Genomic DNA, 25109 nt, shown 5'->3' with positions numbered 1-25109 from the left:
CCTGGACTAGTCCATGCGCTGCTTTTGGTGCGATTTGTATAGAGATCTGTGTCATGTCTTACAAATCGCACCTGAAATCAGCTTGTCATCCGACTTCACTGTAAGTTGTACGATTTCAGAGTCGGGTTTGGTGTGAGCGGCTTGTAACACAAACGTTTTGCCTTTAGTTATACTTTATGTAATCTGAACCCGATGATTCCGTGTTTTACCGTATTTTGGTTTCTATACATTACTCTTTATCCACTCGCCCTCCTGAGGATTCCCCCCCCCCCCCTCCTTCCTGACCAGGACATTGCATTACGGCGCTGTGTTACTTTAACTGACAATTGCGCGGTCATGCAACGCTGCACCCAAATGAAATTTACCTCCTTTTTTTCCTATGAATTGAGATTTCTTTCGGTGGTATTTGATCGCTTGTGCGGTTTTTTTATCCTATAAAAAAAAGACCAACAGTTTTGAGAAAAAAAACAATATTTTTGACTTTTTATATAAAAATGATGCAGCGCTAACAATAAAACACATATAATAAACTAAATATGATAGCAAATAACCCAAATCCACCGGGGGATATGGAAACAAGCAAAACCCTTAACAGGTAGATAATAGTGGCTTAGTGCAAAATACAGTGTCCATAGTTCATATCTTTAAAACGTGCAGGTGAGTCACAGCACACTCCAAACGTGATCCAAGGCAGTCTGGCTGCAATGGCCTCTCACCTCCACTCTATGACCCCACAGGGCCACAAAGCATATTGCAGATCACCTCTGGGTCCTTCCAACCAGTAGCTCCTCAAAGAGAAATGGCATGGGCGGACATCACATGAATATGAATAACCTCCAGCCGGACCAGCGGACATACAGAATGTACCCTCCTCAGATGTCAGAAAGCTCGTATGCTCATAAATGAGGAGAGAAACACAATCCTCATAGTGTATTACTGATTTTAATGGCCAGACAATCACAGTAAGCCAAGAAAAACAGGAAAAAACATACACTTACATAACGGCAGTTACTTTCCCCATGGATTGGGTGTACAGCATGATCAGAAGGTGTTCCAAAATGGCGCCACGCCGGAAATACGTCACCACGCTATTAACGTCGACGCGTTGCGTCACGTAACTCGTGACTTCGTCAGGACTTTTTGCTATTAAACATGTCCAGTAAAAAAAAATTAAAAAATTTAATTTCGTCATACATTTAGGCCAAAATGTATTCTGCTCCATGTCTTTATTCCCAATACGTGTAAATTAATTGGTTTACATGACAGTTATAGCGTCTACAAATGGTGGTATATATTTTGGAATTTTTTTTGTTTTTTTTAAATTAGTAATGGCGGCTATCAGTGACTTATAGCAGGACTGTGGTGAGCATTCTGACACTGGGGGGAACTGATTTGGTGTCACTGACATCTCCAGTGACACCAATACAGTGATCAGTGCTAATAAAAAGTACTGACACTGTACTATAAAAGGGTTTAACATGTGGGGCAATCAAAGGGTTAACTGTGTGCTGTGTGTGTTTTACTGTGGGGCAGTGTGTTTGTGCTTCCTTGTAAGCACACTGCTTTGCATGGCTGTACTATGCACAGCCAATCAAAGCAGTGTGCAGGAGCTGACAGGAGAGAGAACTGTTTTGTTTACTGTACTAATGGCACTGGTCCAGGAAGGGGTTAATGTGGGGCAGTCAAAGGGTTAACTGTGTGCTGGGTGTGTTTTACTAGGGGGCGAGATATGTGTGATTCACTGTAAACACACTGCTTTGGATGGCTGTGCTGTGCACAGCCATCCAAAGCAGTGTGCATGAGCTGATAGGGAGGAGAGCCATTAGTTAGCAAAACAGTTCTCCTCCCCATCGGAGATCTTCGGCAATTACCGGGCAACAGCGAGTAATCACCGGCTGGTACCCAGTGTTTGACACCCGTGGCTGCGAATGACGGGTAGGGTGCACGCCCCCATCCCGGAAATTTAAAAACACGTATGTGTTCAAAATAATAGCTGTGTGTTGAAAAAAGTGAATAAAGCTGAAAATCCTTCTAATAGCTTTTATTTCCATCCACACAAATGCATTGGGAACACGACACATTCTATTCCAAAGCAAAACATGAAGAAAAATACATCAAATTTGTGTTGTTCCTCTAAAAAAATTGAAGAAAAGTTAATATTAGGCTGTTCAAAAAAATAGCAGTGTTTGTATTCTTCTTTACAAACTCAAACATTCACTATATAAACTGAAAAAAAGATTTGCTTTCCTTTGAATGACTTCATGAATATTTGGTTGTAGTCGCACTGTTTCTGAGAACTGCTGTACATCTGTGTTGCATGGAGTCACCCAACTTCTGTCCCCTGTGATCAGGTATTCCAGCCCAGGATGATTGGACGACATTCCACAGTTCTTCTCTATTTCTTGGTTTTGCCTCAGAAACTGCATTTTTGATGTCACCCCACAAGTTTTCTATTGGATTAAGATCCGGGGATTGGGCTGGCCACTCCATAACGTCAATCTTGTTGGTCTGGAACCAAGATGTTGCACATTTACTGGTGTGTTTGGGGTCATTGTCTTGTTGGAACACCCATTTCAAGGGCATTTCCTCTTCAGCATAAGGCAGCATGACCTCTTCAAGTATTCTGATGTATTCAAACTGATCCATGATCCCTGGTATGCGATAAATAGGCCCAACACCGTAGTATGAGAAACATCCCCATATCATGATGCTTGCACCACCATGCTTCACGGTCTTCACAGTGTACTGTGGCTTGAATTCAGTGTTTGGGGGTCGTCTGACAAACTGTCTCCGCCCACTAGACCCAAAAAGAACAATCTTACTTTCATCAGTCCACAAAATGTTCTCTTTAGGCCAGTCAATGTGCTCTTTGGCAGATTGTAACCTCTTCAGTACATGTCTTTTTTTCAACAGTGGGACTTTGCGGGGGCTTCTTGCAGATAGCTTGGCTTCACATAGGCGTCTTCTAATTGTAACAGTCCTCACAGGGAACGTCACACCTTCTTTCATCTTCCTGGAGCTGATTGTTGGCTGAGTCCGCGCCATTTTATCTATTCTTCTATCCATTTGAATGGTAGTTTTTCGCTTTCTTCCGCGTCTTTCAGGTTTTGGTTGCCATTTTAAAGCATTTGCGATCATTTTAGCTGAGCAGCCGATCTTTCTGCACTTCTTTATATGTTTTCCCCTCTCCAGTCAACTTTTTAATCAAGGTACGCTGTTCTTCTGAACAATGTCTGGAACGACCCATTTTCCTCAGAATTTCAGAGAGAAATGCACTGTAACCAGCATGTACAATATTTGCTGCCTTCCTTCCTTAAATAAGGGCAATAATTGCCACCTGTTTTTTAAAGAATGAATGACCTCACTAATAGAACTCCACACTGCTATTATTTTGAACATGCCCCTTTCAATGAGTGATTCAATGACACAGAATCAGCAGCATGCATGTCATGACTGTTGGGTCTGTTGGATTTCTATTACTCTACTACACCTGCTAGGAAATTATTTGCCATGTAGAAATATCATTTCTACCAAAAACAGTGATTGATCCGGTTAGTGATGTCTGACTGCTATCATTTTGAACACAACTGTATATGTGATTTTGCACACCCGTGCCGCCCTGTAGCTGTATTTCTGCTATAGGGCAGTTGGGAAGCTATTAGGGGCTGTGATGTGAAAGACCTGAGTAATAGAAGAAAAATCAGATTCGGACCTTTGCAGGAAGAACCAACCGGACCTCCCGTGAAATTTAATTCAGTACCCGTGGTATAAAGTGTGGTCACCTTAAAGAGGAGATCTCGGCTGCACTTTCCTCACGTTGTCAGAGCAGGGATCGGCACCGATCATCAGGGCACTGATGATCAGTGCCCTGATGATCGGTGCCCAGCAGTGCCGCCCAGCAGTGCCACCCACCTGTGCCCAGCAGTGCCGCCACCTGTGCCCAGCAGTGCCACCCACCTGTGTTCATCAGTGCTGCCCAGCATTGCCGCCAGTCAGTGCCCAGCAGTTGCGCCAGTCATAAAATTTCATATGGGCTTAGTGTTGCATGACCGCGCAATTGTCATTCAAAGTGCAACAGAGCTGAAAGCTGAAAATTGGCCTGGGCAGGAAGGGGGTACAAGTGCCCGGTAGGGAAGGGGTTAATCAGACCTTTTTGCGGTGCCTGTAATGGTGCCATGCACTTCAGGTGTAATGTATCTCTCGATATCTGACATTTGTGGATCTCGGGGTGTTGGACGGCCCCCTTCGGTCTGACTGTATGAAGGGTCTGGTAATGTCCTCCCAATACCTCAATCCATCACACCTTTTGTTGGGTTCTCTTCTATCACTCTCTAGAGCCCGGTGGGGGTCAGACCTGAGGGAATAATGGAGGAAGTTTTATGGGTCCAAACTAGCGTTTCTTTGTCTGCTAGTCACAAATTGCCACAACTTTTACTTTCCATCATTTTTATTGTTTTAGTAGAAAAGAAAAAAGAGTTACAGACATTTGATAAGACAGAGGACTGAGTAAGGCACAAGGAATAGCCAACTAGGTACAAGTATACAGAGAACACGGCACAGTGTCATAGGACTGAACTCTGCATAGATGGAATAGTTGGAGCCCCTTGTCTCTACAGAGTAATAGTCCATGTCATGATTTGTAATAGTCCACATGGCTTATCAGCCCCCTGGAATTCCTCCACAGGATAGGTATACAGGACTCCCCTAATTGCTCTAAATGTGGGCTTCCCCCAAGTGACCTTTTCCACCTGATATGCCAATGCACAAAAATATTTAAATTCGTTTTCAGAAACGCAGCGGGCAGAGCCTCCCTTGTGACGTCATCGCGTAAGAACTGCCATTTTTACCGTTCCCTGCTGTTTGAGGAATTTATGATCGCTATAAAGTTCATGATGGTTGTAAGTGCGGTTCATTTTGTTCAATAAATGGCTTTTTAAGTTATGTGCACTATGAGAGGCACCTTTTTTATTTTTACATGAGTTCATGTCAACCCTACGAGATCGGGACGGTCTGAGGAGTCTTTGATGATGTATGCGGTCTGACTTGAGTTATATGAGTCTGGATGGAAGTGTTCAGAACAGGTGTTTGTTGACCCCCCTATAGTTAAGGGGTCAAAGGATCTGGTAAGCCCCCAATTTGTCATCACGGTGGTGCAGGACTCACCTTGGTGGTTATATTGGAATGAAGATTTTTGGCTCAAAACAAGGGGACTGTTCTATAGACCCTCTAGGGACTGTTACACATATGTCAGCCCTATTCACACCACAACTTCTGGCATTGGTTCACCATTGAGCACTTTTTTCCCTGTTTATCATTGGTTATGTAATAATTGTACACTATTTCTGTATTATTTTGTTTTTGGTTTTTTTTTAGCGCAACACTAGAGATTTATTTGTATTTGTGATTTAGAGAGGATTTCCTCTTGGTGTGTTTGCTGCTTTGTACATAATTTGGTTTGAGGGGGGCGTGTCCAAGATGGCGACCGGAGCGGCCGCATAATCCGGAGCTCCGGTGCCAAGCTTCTAAATCCGCTGCCATCCGTGCGGCAGCGGATCATGGAGTGACGGCGGAGGACCCGGGTAGTATCCCCGATCCCGGGGAGTCAGAACCCATGTGATATTTCCGCCCCTCGTGGCGGCTGACGTCCGCGGCCTGGTGCGGCCGTGTGGGCCGGGGCTCCGGCGCCACCCATCAGCTCTCCCATCCGTACCTGCTGCCATCCGGGCTGTGGGAGATCGCCTGGGGACATCCGCGGCGCCCTCTGCATTGCTGGGACTGGGGGAGAGACGCCGCTAAGCCTTGCTGCTTCCGGTGGCGGCGGCATCTGTGGCCTACATCATCTGTCTGGAGCCTCCATCTGGACACAGTGAGTGGGGGGTGCGGGTGCCCTCTTATCATTAGCTCCCCCAACAGTGACTTGGGGAGTGGGCCTCACGTTGCTGACCCCGGAGCCTGCCATCTCCCGTAACCACGGCCCCTGTTGGGCTCAGAGGCCTACTGGGGCCTTAATATTGCCCCGTGGAGTGTCTCCCTGGAGGGCCCTGTGCTTGGTTTTGGAGGTCCTCTGCTTCCCACTTGTCCCTCTTGTGTCCTAGGTTGGGACCTGGTGCCATCATCCTGCTCCGGTGTGCTATCTCTGCGTGTTGCTGTGATCTATGTCCTCTCTACCTTTCCATGGCTTGCTAAATATCTTTACAATATAATGTCCTCGCAGATGGATCTAACCGCATTCATGTAACTACAACCCTAAACCTATTTTGGGCGTTATAGGTCCCCTGGGGTTATAATCTCCATTCATTATCCTATTTTCAGTTGATCACCCCCAGGAGACTCCCTGTATGCCGTCCACAAAGAAAAAAAAGGGACAAGCCCAGAAGTCCCTCACGACATACCTACTTAAGGCACACGAGATTTGCGGCATGTCTCCAGTCAATACAGAGCGAGCATCCCTGTCCGATCCCACACAGGATACCACCGCTCCCTTATCGGCCTTGGTCAGTGAAAATACACAGCAACTTACAAAAGGGGACTTGGAGTCCTGCTTGGAATCTATGTACGCCAAACTAGCCGCCAAATTTCAATCAGAATTGCATAAAAGCACTAATGTTCTCTCTCAGGAAATAGCCACATTGGGCTCCAGGACAGACCGCTTAGAAACCAAACACGATGAACTTAGCCTGGCCTATGGTGAACTTTCCAGAGAGCATGATCATTTACAAACAGCCTTTTTTCAACTACAGGCGCAGGTGGAGGACCTTGATAATCGCAATCGCAGGAATAATCTGCGAATCAGGGGAATCCCGGAGTCTATGTCTGACCTCTCCTTAATCGTGACCAAATTATTTCAATCACTCCTCCCGGATCGTGACCCTGGGTCTTTTGCCTGTGACCGCATCCATAGAGCCCTGCGCCCTAAACCTCCTACTGACAAGCCACCTAGGGATATTGTCCTGTGCATGAGGGACTTTTTGACCAAAGAGGAAATACTCAGAGCTGCTCGCAATACCCCTACGATCTCCTTTGAAGGCTCGGTCTTACAAATCTTTCCGGATGTTTCCCCGGCCACGTTGGAGAAGCGTAGAAAAATGAAAGAAGTCACAACGGTCCTGTTCTCAGCTCGTATCCGCTACAAATGGGGCTTTCCTTTTAAGTTGATTGTTCCACATAATGGGAGCACATATATAGCTACATCCCCTTCTGAAGGTAGAGCAATCTTGGCCAAACTGGGCCTAGCGGATGCCTCATCACCTCAACGTCCACCCTCCACCCCTCGTGTCTCTCCCATTTGGCATACCCCATCTCCACGGAGAGATAGAAGGAGAGTCAGACAGGATCCGGGTTGACAGGTCCATTCTCACTTGCCTATTACCTATTGTTTGACAGTCTTTGGTCTTGCCTATTGTCTTTTATGACTTTACCGAGAATTGAGACACAGGGATTTTGTTTCTTATATCTTACGCTGTCAGGATGTGTATTTCTATGGTTACTGCTATGTTAATTTTATAATCCTGAGTAATGTGTGTGCCTTGCATTGATAGCTGGACGAGTCAAGGTATAACAAGGGTCTTTGGTCCCTCTTAATTGCGCCCATTGGTTTATGGTTTCACAACTCTTTGACACGTTACCCCACCCTGCCTCCTGACATGGCCGGAGGTGTCGCCGCCCGATTGAGGGGTGGCAGTTCCGTTTTCCATGTTTTAGGGAGACAGGGTTTGGGCCCATTTGGCCCCTTAATATTTGAACTTTTTGTTTTATCAGGTATGACAAATTTTCAGCTTGATCCATGTTCTTCAGTTACCCTCTTATTTGTAGGAGCTCTTCAAATCTCCTCTCTATTGTTTTTTGTCTTCTTTTTTTTCAAAACTTTAGTGCATGAGGATGGTGTTGTGTCGGTCTGTGGACATCATGGCCCCCATGTTGGGGCCGGGGGGTCCCCTGGGCTGGTTCTGTCACCTGTACGTCTGTCTGCTATAGACCTGCGGATTTCTATGTCTAGCCAATTAATTTTAGGGGATATCCTTGTAATGTGTACTTTTATGATGATAGTAACAAGCTCTGTTTACTATGGTAATTCAATGTATTTCGCATAATGTCCAGGGTTTCAATTCGCCAAACAAGCGCAAAACGTCCTTTCTTCAATATAAACGACTGGGAGCCAAGATTATCTTATTACAGGAAACACATTTTGCAGCTGCAAAACACCCGACATATTTTCATAGATCTTATAGGCAGGGGTATTATACCCTGCATTCCTCCAAGAGTAGGGGAGTGGCCATCTTTCTACATAACTCATTCCCCTTTGAGGTTCAGCATGTGTATCGTGATCCGGACAGTAGGTTTATCATTCTTAAAGGCACCCTTTCAGGTCGAGAACTTACTATTGCTAATGTATATGCACCGAATTCAGCACAAGCTACCTTTTTTTCAAAAATTTTTGGTACTCTGGATAGGTTTTTGTCCCCTCATCTCTTGGTGGGTGGGGATTTTAATCTGGTGGCAAATCCTCTTTTGGACCGTAGTTCCCCCTCGCATTCTTCCCAGGCTTTCCCAAAATCCCTTACTAAGAAATTAGATACCCTCCAGTTGGTGGATGCCTGGAGAGCGCACAACACCGGAGCCAGGGATTACACATTTTATTCCCACCCACATGACTCTTATGCTAGATTAGACTATATATATTGTACCCCGATTTTACTAGCTAATTCTAGGGTAGCTTGCATTCATTTGAGCCCCTGGTCGGATCACAGTATTATGGCCTTATCTATCACATTTGTGGGATTGGCACCTACTCCCTTCTCTTGGAGACTTAATGACTCTATGCTAACCGATATTGACTCTCGCCAGGAAGTGGTTACATCTATTCAGGAATATTTTCAATCTAATTTAACCCCTGATATTTCCCCAGCCACACTCTGGGTAGCCCACAAGGCGGTCCTACGAGGCCGACTTATCTCCATGGCCTCATCCAGAAATAGAAAACGTTGGCAGCAAATACTACTTCTAACCCGAGAATTAGAAGCACACTATAGAAGCCATGTCGCTAATCCATCTCTACTTAATAAACAGCTACGGTCCCAAAAGCGCTTGAAACTGAATGCCCTGCTTTCCCAAAAAACTGAAAAGGCCCTTCGCTGGTCGAAGGCCTCATTCCTATTACATAGTAACTCGGCATCTACCATGTTCGCAAGGAAGTTGAACCACTCTCTGCGCCCCCCACACGTGTATAAATTACGCACAAATTCGGGTGCTATCTCATCTCTACCTCAGGAAGTCTTGGGTATTTTCGAAAATTTTTATTCTAAACTACTAGCTCCTCCGCAGTCGGATTCTGTCCCTCTGTCGGACTCTTGGCTGGACTCTATACCCCTCCCTGCCATTACACCCTCTCAGATTGTCACTCTTAATGCCCCCTGTACTTTAGTGGAAATAACATGTGCGATAGGCGCGCTTAAGCGCTCTACTGCGCCGGGTCCTGACGGATTTACCGCTAGCTATTATAAACATTTTGCCTCTACATTGGCTCTATACTTGATAACTTTATTTAATGATGTTTTGCAGGGGGGTAAGTTCCCTGAGGAGATGTTATTGGCTAACATGTCTCTAATACCCAAGCCACAGAAGGACCACTGTTTGCCACAAAACTATAGACCAATCTCAGTCATGAATAATGATCTAAAGATATTTAGCCGTATTTTGGCGGACCGGTTGGCCCCTATCATCTCCTCTTTGGTTTCTCCAGACCAGTCGGGTTTTATTCCCGACAGATTTATTACTGATAACATTCGTCTCACTCTAAATGTTATTCAAGACGCCAATTTACATTCCAAAGAGGTTCTGTTGATGAGTTTGGATATAAACAAGGCCTTTGATAGTGTTCTTTGGCCCTACTTGTTCTCCTTGCTACAGAAAATGGGCTTCAGTGAGGGGTTTTTGGCAGGCATACATGCCCTGTACGACTCTCCTAAAACAAGAATTAGGCTTCCTGGCTGTAACTCTGACTTCTTTACATTGGGTAGAGGTACCCGCCAGGGCTGTCCTCTTTCACCCCTTTTATTTGCGCTGGTGTTGGAACCTTTGGCATTGGCGATTAAATCACATTCGGATATTTCTGGCTATTCATTATTAGTTTCACATTTTAAGCTGAGCATGTATGCTGATGATGTTATGCTTTTTATTACTAACCCGTTGACTTCTTTACCTAACTTGTGTGCTGTATTGAACGATTTTGCCAAAGTGTCAGGTCTCACCATTAATTTTACCAAATCTGTGATTATGCCTGTTAATGTTCCTGACTCCCTAAGTGCATCTCTCCGTAGTTCTTTCCCATTTCGCTGGGTCAAGGACAGGATATCCTATCTGGGGATTAATCTCACTCCCAGATACTCGGATATATTTGCAGCTAATTATCAACCATGTGTATCGCGTCTCTCTACTCTACTGAAGATCTGGCATGGTTATCATATCTCCTTTCTGGGTAGAGTCACGGCGGTTAAAATGAATATTTTGCCCAAATTGCTTTATCTTTTTAGAGCACTTCCAGTTCCGGTCTCAAAAACGTTTTTGGATCACTTTCAGCGGACTATTAATAATTTTATTTGGGGAAATAAGCATCCACGTTTTGCCTCATCCATTTTGTATCGCTCACAACGGTCGGGAGGTCTCGGTCTTCCTAACTTTTGGCTATATTATCTCTCGGCTCGTTTTGCGCAATTGTCACAATGGGCTACTATTAACTCTCAAATCCCGTGGATCAAGTTTGAGTCTCAGTCGATACGTCCTTTTTATTTACCAGGAATTTTATGGTGTAACATCTCCCCCCGATCGACTATTTTTCATAACTCCATAGTGACCCACTCACTGACGCTTTGGTCCAAACACAAATCTAAATTGGGTTTAGTCTCTCCTATTCCCCCAGGTGTGTCATTTTTTGGTGATCCTACTTTTGTTGTAGCCTTTTCTTCCCCTCATATGTTTCGTTGGTGGTATGATCGATCTTTTATCAGATTATCTGATTTCCAAAGAGGAGGATCTTACATTACCTTTGATATGCTGCGCGTGTTATTTGATGTTCCTCTTCGTGAGTACCTTCGTTATAGACAGATTAGGCACTTTTTTAAGGCGCACTTTGGCCTTACCCCATCCTCTCCGATTTCCTTTTTTGAACGTATCAGCCGTGACTCTCACAGGGGTAGGGGTCTTATCTCAAATCTTTATCACCAATTTTTGATCTGTCTTTTTCATGCTCCCCCTTTGTACAGACGAAAATGGGAGGAGGATTGTGGCATCACTTTTTCAGATGAGGATTGGGATTCCATGGTGGATAATATATGCAAGAGCTCTAGATCTCTTTCGGTTCGTGAGACGGCCCTTAAAGTTCTAACCAGATGGTATTATACCCCGTCAAGACTACATGTACTGTTTCCACAAACGTCCCCTCTATGTTTTCGGGGCTGTGACTGCACAGGTACTTTGGTTCATATATTTTGGGATTGCCCAACCATATCTTTGATCTGGCGTAGGATTTCTGAGGTCGCTGCCTCATTGTCGGGTACCCCGATACGATTGTCCATGCAGACCTGTGTATTGGGGGCCCATATCCCAGGGGTCTCTGATGCCAATCTGAGATTGATACACACATTATGTATTGCCACTTTACGGTCTATTGCCCTACATTGGAGGTCCAATGTTGTACCCTTGGACTCCGTTTTACACAGAATTGACGCTGTAATGCTTATGGAACGCATTCATTATACCCTACTGGATAAGATGCACTTATACGATAAAAAATGGGAGTCATGGAGAGATTGCAGACACTTATTACATGCTTAATAACAACCCCAGTAAAAGTTGGCTGGCATGTACTATTGACAGGTGTATCACCTGACCTACTTTGTCGTTTACGTACTTCATGCACTTGTAACTTCCTCTTTTTTTCTTATCTTCTTTGTTATGTTAATATACTTTTATGTATTGTACTTTTCAAAAGTGCCTTGTTTTTGCTGACAATATCACTTTTAAAGTGTGCTGTTGTTTTACTGTCTACTCATGTACAATAAAATCGTTTGTAAACAAAAAAAAATAATTTGGTTTGAGTATTGGAGTGGATTTTGATTTATTATATGACCATTAAAGTCAGTTAAAGTAACGCAGCGCCGTATCGCAAAAAATGGCCTGGTCAGGAAGAGGGGTAAATCCTCTGGATGGTGAGGGGTTAAAGAGTCTCCTCTCTGGAGGGGGTGAGTTAGGCAGCAGGGCTGCATGTGCAGAAGGTTAGGAATGCTGAGTACACTGTGGGGGGGATTTACTAAAACTGGAAAGTGCAAAATCTGGTGCATCTCTGCATAGAAACCAATCGGCTTCCAGGTTGTAGAGTGTAACCCCCCTGGCGGTATTCCTGAGTGTAGCTCGGGGAAAACTTTCAGTACCAAAAGCGGTAACCCCGAGCTACACTCGGGATCACCCTGCAGCGTTGCTCCGTGATCCCTGTATCACTTACCTTGTCCTGCGGTCCCGTGATGTCCCCCCTGCAGTGTCCCTGGCCATCTCCTTCGGCCGATGCCAGTATCCGGGTTCCATTCCCTGCGACGTCGGGACGTACGGGGGATGGAACCGGCGGGAAATTTAAAAATGTTAAAAAGTGACATTCACTAAATACACTAAAATCACATAGTATAACATTCCTGTATCAAACCATTTCACATACATTTTGTCCCGAGTGCTTTGTCCGGCGCCCTGCCTGCATTTTTACTGTTCTTTCTGCCTGGAAACTGAGAAACGTCCATGGTGTCCAAAAAGCGTCCCTTTAGGTCAAAAGCGGTTTTAGACCGGCTAGAGAACAGCGATAGTAAATCAGAACCACTTGCAGAATTGAGTGATAATGATTTGTGGGGGAAATTCATCATCAGACACTGACTTTGCTCAGCGATGTGCGAACTTGGTGCTATATTTCAAATTTCAGTGTTTTTGGTTTGATTACATTATTGAATTAAATTTATTATTATTATTATATTATTTATTATATTATAATTTATGATTTCGTGTTTCAAATTGTATCCTCCCCGGGATGTTTACTAGACTCTTGTTCGGACAGATTTCAGTGAGTTATTCCTAAGAATTACAGGCCTACAATAAAAAAACGACATATTTCCATGCAAAAAAATGTACCGCTTTGAGCACAGAAATACTGACATAATCGGACCGCTAGGGAGGTTAATTAAACAAGCTGAAGTTAGAAGCTGATTGGCTCCCATGCACAGCTGCACCAGATTCTGAGTGCTCCAGTTTTAGTAAATCCCCCCCTGTGTACTCGGTACGAATTGCACCTTTACCATTACTGGCATTTCTTCTGAGGACTCTGGTTGCTCGTCTGTCATGTACATCCACAGGCTTCGGTGCTGGCTGAGTGATCAGAGGAGTGCAGCAAGTAAAGCTCGGACTTGTCATCGCCTTACTTGCACCCAGCAGTGAATAGCAGGAACTCCAGCTTTGTCTTGTATACAGAATATTGATCTGTGATGTGGCAATGTTCTAGGGGTGTGCCAAGAATAATCCTGAGCCTAGGCTGCCCCCCCTCATTGACCTCACAGTTACTGCGGGGGAGGTCTTTGCTGCCGACACTTACATAGACTATTCTGCCTGGCAGGGGGCAGTTTAGGCCTCATGTACACTGGGCATGTATCCGCGGGGGGGCATGACACTCCAGCATATAGGTACAGACAGAAGGCACTGGTGCCCCATTCAGCCCCATTGCTGGCCGCCTGTACAACTCTATAGGATTCTGACAGCTGCTGGATGGTGCACAGAGCACTACTAATGTTTAGAGCGGTCAGTCTGTCTGCAGTCGCAGTGAAACGCACCAAAAATGCACTGGAATGCACATGTCCCTATGTAGATTGAAGGAAAAGAGGAAAAAAATGATCCAGAAAGCATCAAAAACACACCGGAACACATCAATAACACGCATCCGGAACGTGTTTCTATAGACTGAACCGGCCCTCAGAAAAGTCCATTCTCTTGCTCTCAGCCTCCTCCAAATCTTCAGATTTCTATTTTTGCTGCTGTGATCCAACTTCCCGTTAGAGGGTAGCCATGTTTATTGTCTATGGTCCCACTGGATGTAGGGACTACCCATCCTTGCTGCACTAAGATGAACTAGGGACTATGGACAATGGAAGTTGTAGTGTGCAGAGAGCAGTGTACATGACTGCCACTAACATGCACTGCTCATTCCAAACATGAAATGGAAGTGAGGAGGAAAAGGAGAAGTGTGGGAGCTCACAGAGGACATTATACAGAGGAAGAAATATAACAGAAAAAAAATCATGACAAATAGATTACAGGACTTGTAAGTAGTGGATGTAAATGGATTATTTTCAGAGAAAAAGATACAGTTTAGTGTCACTTTAATGGTTCGATCATCTGTCAGACCTCTGTTGCTTCCTGAGTCCCTGTTGGAGGGCCGGTTCACACTCCATGCATTTCAGTTGCTTTTTTCCTGCATCCAAAATACACAGAAAGTAGGTGATATGGTTGTCAATGTCATAGTTCACATCAGTGCTCGCAGTTCCAGTGCGTTCCGGTTGCAGAAAAAAAAAGTAGAACGGACTACATTTTTTTCTGCACAGAACTGGAACGCGGTAAAAATGCACCGGAACACATCAAAAACGCGCTTGAACGCACATGCCCCTATTTAAATTGAGAGGGGGAAAAATGAACGGGAACGCATCAAAAATGAACTGGAACGTGCCAAAAACGCATCAGAAATGCTCATGCAGAAACACATCCGGAACACATCTGGACGGCGTTTCTATGGTGTGAACGGGTCCGGAGAGTTTGGCCTTCACAGGTGCAGAGAAATCTCTCCAATAAGGACTCAGCAGGATTGTAAATTGTGAAATAAAACCTCCCATCTGTCATCATTCCAGACTCGTTACCCAACTTAACAATAACAATCATTGGTGGGATTATAACGGAAGTAAAAGAAATAATTTGCTGAGAATAAAAAACCTTCTCCCTTGTTTTACCCAAAGCCTGGGCAGCCTAGATCCCATGGTGTGCTCTGTGTACATGACACACTCCTGACCCCTGCACTATGGATGGCACCTGGTTGTCACTATGCTTGCTGCCTTTTTCTTCTCCTCTGAGTACCCAAGAGGGCCCCTGTCAGATCGGTTGTATAGGGCCACCCTGATTGTGATTCATTGGCTGTACAGGTAGTGCAGTCAGCATATGTTTGGAAATCTTCTCAGTCTGATAGTTTGCTGGGTGATCACACTGATCCTCATAGCACTCCTGCAGGTGATGTCCTGGAAATGTGTGTTGGGATTTGTATTTCCTCTCCCATGAGGACGTCGGTCTGGGCTGAATATATACAGTGCTGTGTAATGGGGAATTGTCTATTCCTTTTATTATTGCTAAGTGCAGTAACCCATGGCAACCAATCTGATTTCACTTTACAGCTGTCAGGTGACTGAGAGAGGAGATCTGATTGGTTACTATGGATTGTTACATTCAGAACTTGGCTATTTGTGTTACTGAATACCCTCCATGTCTCTCTATCAGACAGTCACTCTATGCGGTATTATTACACTACAGTCTCCTCTCCGGGATCCGGGCTCCCTGTGTTCTCTATAGTCGGATATGTGGATGATAAGGAGATAGAGAATTATAACAGCGACACTCGGCAGTGTCTTCCTAAGACTGAGTGGATGAAGAAAGTGGAACCTGACTACTGGGAGAGCAGCACACAAAACGGTCGGAACAATGAGGCTGTGTTTAAGCGCAATGTACAGACAGTGATGAGCCGATTCAACCAGACTGGAGGTGAGACAATTCTTACATTTCTATTTCTTTATTACACCAAATACAAACATGGAATAAAATGTATACAAATGTGCCAGAAATGTGTCTGATGTATGAAAAGATTGGGGGCCGTTTACTGAATGCTCAGTGAGTATGGTATACATGGGGGGTCGCAACCCGTCAATCTCTATCGACTGGTCGACCACGGGGAGCCGAGAGGTCGATGATGACCGCGGTTCTGCCTCCCCCCAGCCTCCGCCGCTCTCATGTTATCGGCAGAGCAGAGAGCAGGAGGCACCATAGTTCTGGATGGAGGGCGGGGTCAGGGGCGGAAGCTGCTCATTGATTGGTTGCTAGGCTGTCCTAGTAACCAATCACCAGCTTGGTATTGTGAACTCCGGCAGCTCCTGCCCCCACCTTCCACCCAGCACTGTGTTGTCTTCTGATCTCCACTCTGCTCTACAAACACTGACAGGTAGGCAGTGCTACCCGTGTGTGATATGGGGGGGACACGAGACACTGGGGGGGGGGCTTAGGAGACACTGTGGGAGGGGGGGTTTAAGAGACTGTTGGGAGGGGGGACAGAGTAAACGACAGTGGGGGGGATTTTGATGAGAAAAGAACAGGGGACACTGCTTTGGGGAATGTGGAGACAGGTGTGTATGCGTGCGTGCGTGTAACACTGCTATGGGGCAGGGTAGAGGACACTACACGGGGGGTGATGTAAAGGAGGGCAGAGGACACTGGTTTGGGGGGGTACAGAACACATCTGGGGGGAATGGGGCAGAGGGTACGACAATGGGGGGGGGGTGTGGTGTGGGAGGGGGCATAGGACACTGCTTTGGGGGGGGTACAGTACACTATTGTGGGCAGAGGGGGGCAAAGAATTATAATTGTAATGGGATATGAATCAATAGATTAAGCATGAGCAATATAATAAATATCCTTAACCACTTGCCCTTCAGAGGATTTACCCCCCTTCCTGACCAGGACATTTTTTTTTGTTTGGCACTGCGCTATTTCAACTGGTAATTTCACGGTCGTGCAACGCTGTACCCAAACTAAATTTATGTCCTTTTTTTCACACAAATAGAGCTTTCTTTTGGTGGTATTTGATCACTTCTGCGGTTTTTATTTTTTGTGCTATAAACAAAAAATGCCTAAAAATTTTGAAAAAAACCCCCAATATTTTTCACTTTTAGTTATAAAAAATATCCAATAAACTCAAAGTTAGTCATAAATTTAGGCTAAAATGTATTCTGCTAAATGTCTTTGGTAAGAAAAAAAATCTCAATACATGTATATTAATTGGTTTGTGTGAAAGTTCTAGCGTCTATAAACTATGGTATATATACTGGAATTTACGGAGCTTTTACTTTCTGACTGCCTATCACATTTCTTGAGGTGCTAAAATGCCAGGACAGTACAACCCCCCCCCCCATGACCCCTTTCTCTAAAGTAGATGCCCCAACAATTTGTCAGGGAGGCATGTTGAGTCTGTGGAACATTTTATTTTTTGCCACAATTTTTTGAATATGACAATTTTTTATTTTGTTTTACACAAAGTTGTCACTTTAATGATATATTGCTCATGCATGCCATGGATATATGTGGAATAACACCCCAAAATGTATTCTTCTACTTCTCCTGAGTATGGGGATACCACATGTGAGAGACTTTTTGACACCCTAGCTACATACAAGCCCCCAAAATCCAATGACCACCTCCAGGCTTTCAAAGGGCATATTTCCTCATATCCCTTCCCCACTACCTATCACAGTTTCAGAGGCTCTAAAATGCCAGGATAGTACAAACACCCCCCAAATTACCCCTTTTTGGAAAGTAGACACCCCAAGGAATTTGATAAGAGGCATGGTGAGTATTTTACAGATATCATTTTTGTCACAGGGTTTTGAAAAATAAAAAAATAATTTTTTTGTTTTCTTTCTTCAATTTCTAAAAACGTGGCAACAAATGAGATCTGCAAAACACTCACCATGCCTCTTAGCAAATACCTTGGAGTAATAAATACATTTATTCCGTATCCAAAATAGATATTATGCAAAATGCCCCGTGTAATGTCCAAAAAAGTCACACGTTCACCCTTGAAAGTAAATTATATTATACAAAAACCTTTTTTGTGCCAGTCAATGTTTAAAATCCAAAATTATAGTCCAAATAAATGGATCCTCCGTGTCCAACTTCAACATCCCCATAAATCCAGATAAGATGTGTACCTCAAAAAAATGAAAGAGTAAATAGTGTATTACCTTCAATATCAACTGGTATATACTTTACCAAACAATAAGTGTATACTTAGCAGCGAGTAAGAATAGCCAAGAGGAGATGATTATGGGAGCGGACATTTCCTTGTGTGAGGAGCCGTCACGTTTTCACCCAGAGCTTCACTCAGACTCTTCTTGGCCGCCTCCAGTTCGCTCACAAAGTTCACTCCAGTTCGCTCAAAAAATATTGGTCACAGCAGGTCACATGGTACTGGAAACGGGGCCGGTACACAGATCTGTCATTGGCCGTGCCGTGAAAGGACGCCGCCATATGGCGTCCACCTGGAGGGGCGAGCTGCTCGCCCGGCCGCCTTTGTGCTATTGGCCGGGCAGTATCCGGTTAATGTTAATGGTAAGCCTGCTGTCTTACCCTCTCTGTGCCTCCCGGAGCGCTGATTCCCTGCTGCACCCACTGACTTGGCTAAGATCAGGAAGGAAGCCCGGCCTGGACTGACCTTCACAGCTATGCTCCGCCCACCCGGCCTCCCTGCAGCCAGCCGGCCTTCTATTCCATTCACTGCATAGGGCCAAAGGGCGGAGCCTAGATGTCAGCTGACCGTGAAGAGGGGGTGCAGGAGAGGAGACCATCGCTGCAATTCAGGTATCAGTGCAGCTGCAGACACCACGGACCCCAGATATGTGCTCCTTTACTTGTCAGATAGAGGCTACATCTTTCTCTCTCCCCCCCCCCCTCTCTTCTCCCCCCTCTCTCTCTCTTCTCCCCCCCCCCCCTCTGGTCTCCCTCTCCTCCCCCTCTCCCCCTCCTCCCCCTCTCCCCCTCATCTCCCTCCTCTCTTCTCACCCCATCTCTCTCTCTTCCCCCACCTCTCTCTTTTCCCTTCTCTCCCCCCCCCCCTCTCTCTCTCTTCACCCCCCCCCCCCCCCCCATGAAGCTGCATTGCTGTCACAGGAGGTCGGGGATCACACACTGACCTGCTGCAGGATACAAGGCATTCCAGCTCCATGATGACTCCGCTCTCTGCTCTGCCCGCCCCTCCAGTTCTCCATCTTCAGCCCCCGTGGCAGGGATGTGGCCCCGCCCCTCTGCTGAAACTCCGAGGAGGAGAGGTGTCTGTAGTGCCCCGCCCCGGCGCTGCCCCACCCACCAACACTTTCTGATCCAGCCCGGCCAATGGTAGTCATCCGCTCCTCCTCCCCACTTACTACATGAACCTCACTGTCCGTCCCCTCAAGGCTTTCTGATTCCCTCCTTTCAGCATCGGCACATACAGGGAGGACTGAGCCTCTCATGGGGCCCTCTAGTAACCCCGGGCCCTCGGGCAGTGCCCCTGCCCTGTACATATCTCCTCCCTATACCATCACCTCCTACATATCACACACATGACACCCTCTGATCTCGGCTCACATCTCCCTCTTCTCTCTGCAGGGATCCATATCGTCCAGCAGATGTTTGGCTGTGAGCTGAGAGATGACGGCACCACTGCGGGGTATAGTCAGTACGGATATGATGGGAGAGAATTCATGTCTCTGGACACACAGAGATGGATCTGGATCCCGACCATGAATGAGGCTCAGATCACCACACAGAGATGGAACAGTCCGGAGGTCAGAGAGGGGGAGAGACGGAAGAATTATCTGGAGAATCAATGTCTGGAGGAGCTCAAGCAATTCATAGAGTACGGGAGAGAAGATCTGGAGAGGAGAGGTGACTGTATACATGTTTATTATCCACACACAATGTATACACGCTACACCCTATATACACGCTATATACACGCTCCACTCTATATACACGCTCCACCCTATATACACGCTCCACCCTATATACACGCTCCACCCTATATACATGCTATATACTGTATACACGCTACACCCTATATACACGCTATACACTGTATACACGCTACACCCTATATACATGCTATACACACTACACCCTATATACACGCTACACCCTATATACACGCTATACACTGTATACATGCTTCTCCCCATGTACACACTCCATTCTATATACACTGTATACACGCTCCACCCTATGTACATGCTATACACGCTACACCTTGTATACACGCTACACTCTATATACACGCTATACACTGTATACACGCTACACCCTATATACATGCTATACACTGTATACACGCTACATCCTATATACATGCTATACACTGTATACACGCTCCTCCCTATATGCACGCTCCACCCTTTATACACACTATACACTGTATACACGCTCCACCCTGTATACACGCTCCACCCTATATACACGCACCACCCTATATACACGCACCACTCTATATACACGCTACAACCTGTATACACCCTATATACATGCTATACACACTCCACCCTATATACATGCTATACACGCTCCACCCTATATACACACTATACACTGTATACATGCTCCACCCTATGTACACGCTCCACCCCGTATACAGGCTCCACCCCGTATACAGGCTCCACCCCATATACACGCTCCACCCCATATACATGCTCCACCCCATGTACACACCACTCTATATACACGCTCCACCCTATATACACGCTATACACTATATGCACGCTCCACCCCATATACACGCTCCACTCTATATACACGCTCTACCCTATATACACACTATACACTGTATACACGCTCCACCCCGTATACACACTATACACTGTATACACGCTGCACCCCGTATAAACGCTCCACCCCATATACACACTATACACTGTATACACGCCCCACCCTATGTACACGCTCCACCCCATGTACACGCTCCACCCCGTATACACGCTCCACCCCGTATACACGCTCCACCCCATGTACACACCACTCTATATATGCACACTCCACCCCATATATACACTGTATACACGCTCCACCCCGTATACACGCTCCACCCCATATAGATGCTCCACCCCATGTACACACCACTCTATATACACGCTCCACCCTATATATACGCTCCACCCCGTATACACGCTCCACCCTATATATACGCTCCACCCCGTATACACGCTCCACCCCGTATACACGCTCCACCCCGTATACACGCTCCACCCCGTATACAGGCTCCAACCCGTATACACGCTTCACCCCGTATAAACGCTCCACCCCATATACACACTATACACTGTATACACGCTCCACCCTATGTACACGCTCCACCCTATGTACACGCTCCACCCCGTATACACGCCCCGCCCCGTATACACGCCCCACCCCGTATACACACTATACACTGTATACACGTTCCACCCTATGTACACGCTCCACCCCGTATACACGCTCCACCACGTATACACGCTCCACCCCGTATACACGCTCCACGCCATGTACACACCACTCTATATACACACTCCACCCTATATATATATATATATGCTCTATCCTTTATACACGCTCCACCCCATATACACACTATACACTGTATACACGCTCCCCCCGTATACACGCTGCACCCCGTATAAACGCTCCACCCCATATACACACTATACACTGTATACACGCCCCACCCTATGTACACGCTCCACCCCATGTACACGCTCCACCCCGTATACACGCTCCACCCCATGTACACACCACTCTATATATACACACTCCACCCCATATATACACTGTATACACGCTCCACCCCGTATACACACTCCACCCCGTATACACGCTCCACCCCATATAGATGCTCCACCCCATGTACACACCACTCTATATACACGCTCCACCCTATATATACGCTCCACCCCGTATACACGCTCCACCCCGTATACACGCTCCACCCCGTATACACGCTCCAACCCGTATACACGCTTCACCCCGTATAAACGCTCCACCCCATATACACACTATACACTGTATACACGCTCCACCCTATGTACACGCTCCACCCTATGTACACGCTCCACCCTATGTACACGCTCCACCCCGTATACACGCCCCACCCCGTATACACACTATACACTGTATACACGTTCCACCCTATGTACACGCTCCACCCCGTATACACGCTCCACCACGTATACACGCTCCACCCCGTATACACGCTCCACCCCGTATACACGCTCCACGCCATGTACACACCACTCTATATACACACTCCACCCTATATATATATATATATATATATGCTCTATCCTTTATACACGCTCCACCCCATATACACACTATACACTGTATACATGCTCCACCCTATGTACACGCGCCACCCTGTATACACACTCCACCCCGTATAGATGTTCCACCCCATGTACACACCACTCTATATACACGCTCCCCCCGTATACACGCTTCACCCCATATAAACGCTCCCCCCCGTATACACGCTTCACCCCGTATAAACGCTCCACCCCATATACACACTATACACTGTATACATGCTCCACCCCGTATACACGCTCCACCCCGTATACACGCCACTCTATATACACACTCCACCCTATATATATATGCTCTATCCTATATACATGCTCCACCCCGTATACACACTCCACCCCGTATACACGCTCCACTCCGTATACACGCTCCACCCCATGTACACACCACTCTATATACACGCTCCACCCTATGTACACGCTCCACCCTATGTACACGCTCCACCCCATATACACGCTCCACCCTATATACACACTATACACTGTATACACGCTCCACCCTATGTACACGCTCCACCCCATATACACGCTCCACCCTATATACACTGTATACACGCTCCACCCCGTATACACGCCCCACCCCATGTACACACCACTCTATATACACGCTCCACCCTATATATACGCTCTATCCTATATACACGCTATACACTGTATACACGCTCCACCCTGTATACACGCTCCACCCCGTATACACGCTCCACTCTGTATACACGCTCCACCCCGTATACACGCTCCACTCTGTATACACGCTCCACCCCATATACACGCTCCACCCCATATACACGCTCCACCCCATATACACGCTCCACCCCGTATACACGCTCCACCCCATATACACGCTCCACCCCATGTACACACCACTCTATATACACGCTCCACCCTATGTACACGCTCCACCCCATATACACGATCCACCCTATATACACGCTCCACCCTATATACACACTATACACTGTATACACGCTCCACCCTATGTACACGCTCCACCCCATATACACGCTCCACCCTATATACACTGTATACACGCTCCACCCCGTATACACGCCCCACCCCATGTACACACCACTCTATATACACGCTCCTCCCTATATATACGCTCTATCCTATATACACGCTATACACTGTATACACGCTCCACCCCGTATACACGCTCCACTCTGTATACACGCTCCACCCCGTATACACGCTCCACTCTGTATACACGCTCCACCCCATATACACGCTCCACCCCATATACACGCTCCACCCCATATACACGCTCCACTCTGTATACACGCTCAACCCCATAGACACGCTCCACCCTATATACACGCTCCACCCTATATACACGCTCCACCCTGTATACACGCTCCACCCCGTATACACGCTCCACCCCGTATACACGCTCCACCCCGTATACACGCCCCACCCCATGTACACACCACTCTATATACACGCTCCACCCTATATATACGCTCTATCCTATATACACGCTATACACTATATACACGCTCCACCCTGTATACACACTATACACTGTATACATGCTCCACCCCGTGTACACGCTCCACCCCGTATACACGCTCCACCCCGTATACACGCCACTCTATATACACACTCCACCCTATATATATATGCTCTATCCTATATACACGCTCCACCCCGTATACACACTCCACCCCGTATACACGCTCCACTCCGTATACACGCTCCACCCCATGTACACACCACTCTATGTACACGCTCCACCCTATGTACACGCTCCACCCTATGTACACGCTCCACCCTATATACACACTATACACGCTCCACCCTATATACACTGTATACACGCTCCACCCCGTATACACGCCCCACCCCATGTACACACCACTCTATATACACGCTCCACCCTATATATACGCTCTATCCTATATACACGCTATACACTGTATACACGCTCCACCCTGTATACACGCTCCACCCCGTATACACGCTCCACTCTGTATACACGCTCCACCCCGTATACACGCTCCACTCTGTATACACGCTCCACCCCATATACACGCTCCACCCCATATACACGCTCCACCCCGTATACATGCTCCACCCCGTATACACGCTCCACCCCGTATACACGCTCCACTCCGTATACACGCTCCACCCCATGTACACACCACTCTATATACACGCTCCACCCTATGTACACGCTCCACCCCATATACACGCTCCACCCTATATACACACTATACACTGTATACACGCTCCACCCTATGTACACGCTCCACCCCATATACACGCTCCACCCTATATACACTGTATACACGCTCCACCCCGTATACACGCCCCACCCCATGTACACACCACTCTATATACACGCTCCTCCCTATATATACGCTCTATCCTATATACACGCTATACACTGTATACACGCTCCACCCCGTATACACGCTCCACTCTGTATACACGCTCCACCCCGTATACACGCTCCACCCTGTATACACGCTCCACCCCGTATACACGCTCCACCCTGTATACACGCTCCACCCTGTATACACGCTCCACCCCGTATACACGCTCCACCCCGTATACACGCTCCACCCCGTATACACGCCCCACCCCGTATACACGCCCCACCCCATGTACACACCACTCTATATACACGCTCCACCCTATATATACGCTCTATCCTATATACACGCTATACACTATATACATGCTCCACCCTGTATACACGCTCCACCCTGTATACACGCTCCACCCCGTATACACGCTCCACCCTATATACACGCTCCACCCCATATACACACTCCACCCTATGTACACGCTGTACACTGTATACACGCTACACCCTGTAGACATGCTACACCCTATGTACACATTCCTCCCTATATACTTTCTATACACTGTATACTGGGGATGCACCAATATTCCAGCGGCTGAAATGTATCTGCCGAAGAT

At 46.5% G+C, this 25109-nt stretch overlaps 1 protein-coding gene across 3 annotated transcripts in view; it reads left to right on the top strand.

Moving 5' to 3' along the window:
- Window positions 1-25109, top strand: part of LOC149436164 (class I histocompatibility antigen, F10 alpha chain-like) — a 52466-nt gene that overhangs the window by 2302 nt on the left and 25055 nt on the right. For all 3 annotated transcript variants that reach the window (XM_089661944.1, XM_089661943.1, XM_089661942.1), the window contains exons 2-3: window positions 15562-15822; window positions 19474-19752. In XM_089661944.1, coding sequence (XP_089518070.1) covers window positions 15562-15822; window positions 19474-19752 — 540 coding nt within the window. The remainder of the gene's footprint in view (window positions 1-15561; window positions 15823-19473; window positions 19753-25109) is intronic.

Source organism: Staurois parvus, unplaced genomic scaffold, assembly GCF_062004578.1.
Source record: "Staurois parvus isolate SC_StPar_1 unplaced genomic scaffold, SC_StPar_1.0 ptg001411l, whole genome shotgun sequence".
Lineage (NCBI taxonomy): Eukaryota > Metazoa > Chordata > Amphibia > Anura > Ranidae > Staurois > Staurois parvus.
Note: the sequence above shows the minus strand (reverse complement) of the source record. Positions and strands in the feature narration are given on the sequence as shown.